The 9,873-nt window shown below is 29.3% G+C and overlaps 1 protein-coding gene across 1 annotated transcript in view; it reads left to right on the forward strand.

Moving 5' to 3' along the window:
• Positions 1-7,350, forward strand: part of AdamTS-B (ADAM metallopeptidase with thrombospondin type 1 motif B) — a 126,485-nt gene extending 119,135 nt beyond the window's left edge. The window contains exons 10-17 of the mRNA XM_075300696.1: positions 704-850; positions 917-1,160; positions 1,232-1,416; positions 1,476-1,603; positions 3,655-3,782; positions 3,841-4,212; positions 6,560-6,737; positions 6,798-7,350. Coding sequence (XP_075156811.1) covers positions 704-850; positions 917-1,160; positions 1,232-1,416; positions 1,476-1,603; positions 3,655-3,782; positions 3,841-4,212; positions 6,560-6,737; positions 6,798-7,111 — 1,696 coding nt within the window. The 3' untranslated portion in view covers positions 7,112-7,350. The remainder of the gene's footprint in view (positions 1-703; positions 851-916; positions 1,161-1,231; positions 1,417-1,475; positions 1,604-3,654; positions 3,783-3,840; positions 4,213-6,559; positions 6,738-6,797) is intronic.
• The last annotated feature ends 2,523 nt before the right edge of the window (positions 7,351-9,873 follow it).

The raw sequence follows: 9,873 nt of genomic DNA on the forward strand, positions 1-9,873 counted from the left end.
TTTTTTGTTTTTTTTTGCTTTAAATATAGCGTAGTTTTTATTTGCTTATGTGTTCTTTGCTGCAATTCCATATACTTCCAGATCAAGAATTACCTTTTTTTTACCCTAAATAATTATGTAGCTACACTAAAGGAAAAATTTTTTTCTGACGCTGAATGAAAATAAAATTAATTAGATAGAATCATTCCAAGGCTTGCTATAAATTCGGATTTTTTAGCAAACGAAAATTTCGTTTGTCTAAAATATTGTTCACAAGGAAAGTATTCTTTCTCTGAGTGCAGTAGATAAAAACCTTGACCTCCAGTAAATTTCCATCTAGGTCTTACGAAAATTGGATTTTGATTCAAGAGAAACTTTTCAAAGCAAGTAGAACCTTTTCCAAATCAAAAGAAGTTTTTTTTTTTTTTTAATGAAACCTATTCGCAATTGAAATGGAGAACGTCTTATTGTATGTGAAAACCGTTTCATTTGAATTGGAAATATTCCTTTTTAAATGTAACAATAAGTGAAAATGCTATATATACATATGTATAATGATATATGTACTTAGAATCACCTAAGTCGTTTGGGTACCGGCTATCCGTCCCACCTAAACATGATTTTCCTTCTGCTGTCAATTTTTCTGTAGACATAAATTCATGTTTGTTTGGCGAAAAGTATTGAAATTTTTAATTAACTAATTTCAATTTGATTTCCTTTTCAGCTTTGGCATGTTTCATGATACGGCAAAAATTGGTTGCCATCCACGAGTGGGTTCGATAGTTCATATAATGACGCCAACATTTGGAGCAGATACATTGCAAGTTTGCTGGTCAAATTGTAGTCGTAAATATATTACGCATTTTTTGGAGTAAGTCTGAATTCAAATTCATTTGGACAAAGCGAAAAAAATGTTTTAATTTTCCCTTATATTTAGTCAAGGTTTGGGCGATTGTCTTGATGATGAACCTACAACCTTGGATCAATATGCCTATCCTGAAGAACAACCCGGAAAGAGATATAATGCTGAACTTCAATGTCGCCTACAATACAATGTCACAGATAGTGAAGTATGTTCCCCCATGTATGAGATCTGTTCGACTTTATGGTGTAATGTGAATGGCGAATGCATAACAAATATGCGACCAACTGCCCCGGGAACATTGTGTGGAAAACGTAAGGTTTGTTGTGGTAATTTTCGACTCCATTTCAGTTTGAGCGAATATAGAGTTTTCTTGTTTTGCATTGACAGTGGTGCCAAAATGGTAAATGTGTTCGCATAGAGTCAATGGAAAAGGTGGATGGTTCATGGGGTAATTGGTCGGAATGGAGTGAATGTTCACGTTCCTGTGGCGGTGGTGTTTCGATACAACAACGTGAATGTGATAGTCCCAGACCAGCAAATGGTGGTTCATTTTGCATAGGAGAGAGAAAAAAGTAAAATTGTCATATTGCTGTTGCTTGATGGGTTTTATTGTCATTTGATTTATTTTCAGATATAAGATTTGTAATTACAATCCATGTCCCAAAAATGAGCCAAGTTTTAGGGCCCAACAATGTGAGAAATATAATGAAAAACCATATCAAGGACAATTATATAAATGGTTGCCATATTTCGATAAACGTAAGTATTGGTGTCATAATATCAGGGAGATATGACGGTGAGTCAAGGATTGTCGAATAAGCACTTATACTAAAAATTAAAAAAATAAAAATAAAAAAAATGAGAATATGCCGATTTACTCTTCAAAATAGTTTTTCCACCATCATACCCTTGGTTCAGAAAAGTTGCAGTTCTTTTTTAACGGTCTGAAAAAAAAATACGTTTTTATCGAAGCTTGAAAAATATATCTCCGCTGCGGCGATTAACTCCTCATTCGATTGACATTTGTGCTGAATGCCATAAAGTATATTGTGAGTCGTATTGAAATTCTCATTCGATCTAGCGATGTCCGTCCGTTTTTTTTGGAACTATGCCAACTTCCGAACAAACTAAGCTATCAACGTGAAACTTGGTATAGCCCCCATATATTTCAATACCCAGTATTGTTTTCCAGAGCTTCTAGGAAGGAAAAATTTCATCCGATCCGGTTGAAATTTGAAACGACACATTGTCAATGTTGTCAGATACCCCAGAAAGTATAAATATTGTAGGTCGTAGTGAAGTTCTCCGTCGATTTAGCGATGTCTGTCTGTCCGTCTTTTGGAACCACGCCAACTTCCGAACAAACCAAGCTATCAACGTGAAAACGGAAAAATTTCATTCGATCCGGTGGAAATTTGGTACGGCACATTCGTGCCGAAGTCAATATTGTCAGATACCCCAGTAAGTATATATTGTGGGTTGCAGTAAAATTCGCAGTCGATTTAGCGATGTCTGTCCGTTCGTCTTTTGGAACCACGCCCACTTCCGAACAAACAAAGCTTTCGGTGTGAAACTTGGTACAGCTCTCATAAAAACCAATACCCAGTTTTGATTTCCAGAGCTTCAAGGAAGGAAAATTTCATCCGATCCGGTGGATACCCCACAATGTATAAATATTGTGGGTCGTAATGAAATTCTCAGTCAATTTAGCTATGTCGGTCCGGCCTTCTTTTGGAACCACGCCAACTTACGAACAAACCAAGCTTTCAGCGTGAAACTTGGTATAGCCTCCATATAAACCAATACCCAGTTTTGACTTCCAGAGCTTCTAGGAAGGAAAAATTTTATCCGATCCGGTGAAAATTTGGTACGGCACATTTGTGCCAAAGTCAATATTGTCATATACCCCAGATAGGTATATATTGTGGGTCGCAGTGAAATTCTCATTCGATTTAGCGATGTCTGTCCGTCCGTCTTTTGGAACCACTCCAATTTCCGAACAAACCAATCTATCGGCGTGAAACTTGGTATAGCTTCCCTATAAACGAATACCCAGTTTTGACTTCCAGAGCTTCTAGGAAGGAAAAATTTCATCCGATTCGGTGGAAATTTGGTACGGCACATTTGTGCCAAAGTCAATATTGTCAGATACCCCAGAAAGTATATATTGTGGGTCGCAGTGAAATTCTCATTTGATTTAGCGATGTCTGTCCGTCCGTCTTTTGGAACCACTCCAACTTGCGAACAAACCAAATTATCGGCGTGAAACTTGGTATAGCCTCCATATAAACCAATACCCAGTTTTGACTTCCAGAGCTTCTAGGAAGGAAAATTACATCCGATCCGGTGGATATTTGGTAAGGCCCATTTGTGCCGAAGTCAATTTTGTCAGATACCCCAGAAAGTATATATTGTGGGTCGCAGTGAAATTCTCATTCGATTTAGCGATGTCTGTCCGTCCGTCTTTTGGAACCACTCCAACTTCCGAACAAACCAAGCTATCGGCGTGAAACCTTGTATAGCTTCCCTATCCGGTCCGGTGGAAATTTCGTACGAAATTTCCATATAGCCTTCATATAAACCAATACCCAGTTTTGAAAATTTCATCCGATCCAGTTGAAATTTATAATTTATATATAGGTACTTAATCTGCCTATTTTAGTCTAACACACACCCGAAGAAAAAATACTTTCCTCCGGAATGAAATTTGAGACAAACGAAATTCCTTTATTTTCTTATTAAATATTCTCTTAGCTAACAATTAAACCCGAATTTATGGCAAATTATTTTTTTACAAAATCCAATTTTAGAAAATCCTTGTAAACTATATTGCAACGATGTGGATGATACAATTATTGCCAATTGGGGTGATACAGTTTTAGATGGAACACCATGTACATTGGGAACCAATAACATGTGCATCGATGGTATTTGTAGGGTGAGTAATGTTCGCCAATGTACTTCTAATGAGATTAACTAAATTGTCTATGTTTTAGAAAGTTGGTTGCGATTGGATTGTTGATTCAGAAAAGCAAGAAGATCGTTGTGGTGTCTGTGGCGGTGAGGGACAGGATTGCAAAACAGTGAAATACGTATTCAATGATACGCTGAAAGTCAACGAAGGTTATGTGGAAATTGTAGTTCTACCCGCAAAAGCTCGACATATTATTATCAAAGAATTGGGAAATTCACCAAATTTTCTAGGTGTGGCCAAATCGAATAGTAGCCTATTTTATTTGAATGGTGATAGTTTGATATCAATGCCTGGTGAATTTTCGATAGCCGGAGCGGAAAGTTTCTATGATCGTATCGATGATCAGGAGATTATTAAAATACCACAACCCATACAACATTCCATAGCTATATTTGTAAGTATATTATAAAGAGAGTATAAAGGAAAATAAGAGAGTATAAGGAAAACATTTTCTATAGAAATAAAATTTTGAGAAAATTTTCTACAGAAATAACATTTTGACAAAATTTTCTATAGAAATAAAATTTTGACAAAATTTTCTATAGAAATAAAATTTTTACGAAATTTTCTATAGAAATAAAATTTTTACGAAATTGTCTATAGAAATAAAATTTTGACAAAATTTTCTATAGAAATAAAATATTGACAAAATTTTCTATATAAATAAAATTTTGACAAAATTTTCTATAGAAATAAAATTTTGACAAAGTTTTCTATAGCAATAAAATTTTGACGAAATTTTCTATAGAAATAAAAATATGACAACATTTTCTATAGAAATAAAATTTTGACAAAATTTTCTATAGAAATAAAAAGTTGACAAAATTTTCTATAGAATAAAATTTTTACGAAATTTTATATAGAAATAAAATTTTGACAAAATTGTCTATAGAAATAAAAGTTTGATAAAATTTTCGATAGAAATAAAATTTTGACAAAATTTTCTATAGAAAAAAATTTGACAAAATTTTCTACAGAAATAACATTTTAACAAAATTTTCTATAGAAATAAAATTTTGACAAACATTTCTATAGAAATAAAATTTTGACAAAATTGTCTATAGAAATAAAATGTTGACAAAATTGTCTATAGAAATAAAATTTTGACAAAGTTTTCTATAGAAATAAAATGTTGACAAAATTTTCTACAGAAATAAAATTTTGACAAAGTGTTCTATATAAATAAAATTTTGACAAAATTTTCTATAGAAATACAATTTTGACAAAATTTTCTATAGAAATAAAATATTGACAAAATTTTCTACAGAAATAAAATTTTAACAAAATTTTCTATATAAATAAAATTTTGACAAAATTTTCTATATAAATACAATTCTGACAAAATTTTCTATAGAAATAAAATTTTAACAAAATTTTCTATAGAAATAAAATATTGACAAAAATTTTCTTTAAAAATGAAATTTTGACAAATTTTTCTATAGAAATAAAATTTTGATAAAATTTTCTATAGAAATAAAATTTTGACAAAATTTTCTATAGAGATTAAATTTTGGCAAAATTTTCTATAAAAATACTATTTTTACGAAATTTTCTATAGAAATAAAATTTTGACAAAATTTTCTATAGAAATAAAATTTTGACAACATTTTTCTATGAAAATACAATTTTGACAAAATTTTCTATAGAAATAAAATTTTGACAAAATTTTCTATAGAGATAAAATTTTGACAAAATTTTCTATAGAAATAAAATTTTGACAAAATTTTCTATAGAAATAAAATTTTGACAAAATTTTCTATAGAAATAAAATTTTGACGAAATTTTCTACAGAAATAAAATTATGACAAAATTTTCTATAAATATAAAATTTTGTCAAAATTTTCTATAGAAATAAAATTTTTATCCTAATTTTAATTTTATAGATTAAAGTTCAAAGTGACTACCGTGGTACAATGGTTAAGATGCCCTTCTTGCATATAAACGGTGATGGTTTAAATTTCAACCAAACACCATAAAAGTTTTTCAGAGGTGGTTGAAGCACTCTCAGTAAGGATGGTGATATTTCTGAGAGTTTCATAGCTTCTCCAAGTGGTTTCACCGTAATATAAAACGGCTTTCAGACTCGGCTATAAAAATAAGATCACTTGTCATTGAGCTAAAGATGAAATCGGCAGCACTCAGTGAGAAACTCAACACTGTGGTATCACAATGTAATGAAACGAATAGTCTAAGTGAGCCTGAAATAACGAGCTACCACCATACCTAACGTACATTTAAAGCTAGATAGCTTCCTAAATATATCTTTGTTTTAAAGAAGTCGCATCTTTGAACCAAAAACAAAAAAAAAACGTATTTAGTTCATACACTTTAATGTAAAAATGTTTTCGGATATTCAAAAATCTTTAAATCAAAGATGCCACATCTTCATATACTACTAATACCGTATTATTTCTGCTCACCAAAATTTGTAGCTGAAACATCAATGAAGATATTCATAATGTATCCCGAAGTGATATAAAATCGGATACTTCTAATTTGATGGTCTTGAAATTGCTGAAATCATGAAAATGATAGTATTAATCACAAAATTAATTAGGAATAAAAAATATAGTCAATTACAAATTCATCAGATTTGTATGCTGCATTTACTTACAAATTTCTTTGAACGTATATCCCTGATACTAACATCGAAGTAAAAAGGTTCACTTATTAGTGACAAACAGAATAAACAATTGATATCTTATGCATCACTATTATATATATGTCTCTCTTCATTCCAGAGTATCGTTAGGGGAGAAGAACCAAATGAGGGCATTTACTATGAATTTACTTTACCCGCCTTAAATGTTAGCTCTTCCAAACACTATTTATGGAAATTGAGTGAATGGACCAAATGTTCCGTTACTTGTGGAGGAGGTTTACAATACCGTGAGCCCATTTGTTATGAAAATGGAAGAGGTAAGAAGAAATATTGATATTCATATGAAAGTGAGCTCTAATATAGTTTCCTTCTTGCAGTTACGTCTGACATAGAGCTTTGTTGGGCCTTTGCCAAAAATCCTCGCCCTCAACGTTTGGCGAAAAAATGTAGTAGTATCCCATGTCCAGCCCATTGGTTAACGGGTCCTTGGCAATTTTGCCCAGTCACATGTCGAAGTCCCGATGATCCATTACCAGTGCGAAGGCGCTCTGTCATGTGTCTGGATGAGCATGATGTCATCTTGGATGATGAAAAATGTAATCCGTCTACCAGGCCCAACGATACGGACTTGTGTGAATACGATTTACCCGATTGTAGTATAAAAGAGAAACTCAGAAATCGTTATAGTTAAGTTGAAATAAGGTAAACATTAAGTAATTTTAAGAGACAACTAGATTCTCATGAAAATTTGGAGACACTGGGAAAATTCTATGAACTGAAAAAAAATCCACAAAATATCGGAATTCATAATTTGCCCGAATATGCTTCCAGTTTGACCCTCTCTATTTAGAAAATTCACTCTAATGCATGAAAGTTTTTCACATGTTCAATATACCCAACGAAAAAAAAAATATTTTCCTTTGAAACGAAGTTTTGGACAAACGAAATCCCCATTTCTTATAAAGTATTTTCTTTGAGAGCGAACCGACCCAACGATTGCCTCTAATCATTTTTATTGGCTTTTAAAGATTTTTTTGCAAAGTATGTCTAAAGTTTAGGTCCTAAGAAAAGAATTTTTTCCCACGTAGTTTTACTTATTTTCACCTGCCGAGAAAGATTCTAATGAATCTCAATATACAAATTTATTTAAACTATGTTCTTGCCCCAAGGTTTTGAATGGCACCTGGTCGCACGTCGCTTTTTGGTTATCCACGTCCAGGTGATCCGATACCGGCTATCATGGATCATAAAGGGACACATATCCTTCATATCCTATTGCACTGAGAAAAACGTGAACTCTTTTATGGGGAAAATGAAAAAGCCCAGGGCCGGTGTGTGTACACGGTTGCTACAGTTGGTAGAATTCTATTAAGAATGGTAGATTTTTTTCACTGTTTGGTAGATTGGTAGAATTCTTGATGTTTTGGTTGATTTTGTAAAATATTCTTCTGCAACTAAGAGGTACTTCTATAGAAATGAGATTTTGATAAAATTTTCTATAGAATTCAAATTTTGACAAAATTTTCTATAGAAATCAAATTTTGACAACATTTTCTATTGAAGTCAAATTTAGACAAAATTTTCTATAGAAATCAAATTTAGACAAAATTTTCTATAGAAATAAAATTTTGCGAAAATTTTCCATTGAAATAAAATTGACAAAATTTGTTTTTAGAAATAAAATTTTGACAAAATTTTCTATAGAAATCAAATGTTGACAAAATTTTCTATGGAAATAAAATTTTCTATAGATATCAAATTTTGACAATATTTTCTATAGAAATCAAATTTAGACAAATTTTTCTATTGAAATAAAATTGACAAAATTTTTTTATAGAAATAAAATGTTGACAAAATTTTCTATAGAAATAAACTTTTGCAAAAATTTTCTATAGAAATAAAATTTTGCGAAAATTTTCTATAGAAATAAAATGTTGCGAAAATTTTCTATTGAAATAAAATTGAAAATTTTTTGTTATAGAAATAAAATTTAGACAAATTGTTCTATATAAATCAAATGTTGCAAAAATTTTCTATAAAATCAAATTTTGACAAAATTTTCTATAGAAAAAAAATTTTGCGAAAATTTTCTATTGAAATAAAATTGATAATTTTTTTTTATAGAAATAAAATTTTGAAAAAAAAATTCTATAGAAATAAAATTTTGCGAAAATTTTCTATAGGAATAAAATGTTGCGAAAATTTTCTATTGAAATAAAATTGAAAAAAAAAATTTATAGAAATAAAATTTTGACAAAATTTTCTATATAAATCAAATTAAGACAAAATTTTCTATAGAAATAAAATTTTGCGAAAATTTTCTATTGAAATAAAACTGATAACATTTTTTTATAGAAATAACATTTTGACAATATTTTTTATAGAAATAAAATTTTGAAAAAAATTTCTATAGAAATCAAATTTTGAAAAAATTTTTTATAGAAATCAAATTTTGAAAAAATTTTCTATAGAAATCAAATGTTGACCAAATTTTCTATAGAAATCAAATTTTGCGAAAATTTTCTATAGAAATCAAATTTTGCGAAAATTTTCTATTGAAATAAAATTTATAAAATTTTTTTATAGAAATAAAATTTTGCGAAAATTTTCTATAGAAATAAAATGTTGCGAAAATTTTCTATTGAAATAAAATAAGTTTTTATATTGTAACGACCGTTACTTTCTTAAAGATTTTTTTTGATAAATAATTTTCTTTGACTTGAAAACAAACCTATTACTGAAAGAAAACATTACAAAAAATTGAATCAGATTTTTTACCTGACACATCCTGTGCAAAATTTTACAATACATGATATTTGTTTCCGAAATATGAAAACAGCACATTTATAAAGTAAAGCACATTATAAAGTTATAAGTATAGAAATTAAATTTTGACAATATTTTTTATAGAAATAAAATTTTGCGAAAATTTTCTATTGAAATAAAATTGACAAAAATTTTTTATAGAAATAAAATTTTGACAATATTTTTTATAGAAATAAAATTTTGAAAAAATTTTCTATAGAAATCAAATTTTGACAAAATTTTCTATAGAAATAAAATTTTGCGAAAATTTTCTATTGAAATAAAATTGAAAATTTTTTTATAGAAATAAAATTTTGACAAAATTTTCGATATAAATCAAATTTTGACAAAATTTTCTATAGAAATCAAATTTTGACAAGATTTTCTATAGAAATAAAATTTTGAACAAATTTTCTATAGAAATAAAATTTTGACAAAATTTTCTATAGAAATCAAATATTGACAAAATTTTCTATAGTTATCAAATATTGAAAAAAATGTTCTTCGGAAAAAAAATTTTCTTAAAAAATAAATTTTGAAACATTTTCTGTAGAAAAGAAAATTTTTGCCCGAATATGCTTCCAGTTTGACCCTCTCTATTTAGAAAGTTCACTCTAATGCATGAAAGTTTTTCACATGTTCAATATA

This window comes from Haematobia irritans, chromosome 3 (genome assembly GCF_050003625.1).
Source record: "Haematobia irritans isolate KBUSLIRL chromosome 3, ASM5000362v1, whole genome shotgun sequence".
NCBI lineage: Eukaryota > Metazoa > Arthropoda > Insecta > Diptera > Muscidae > Haematobia > Haematobia irritans.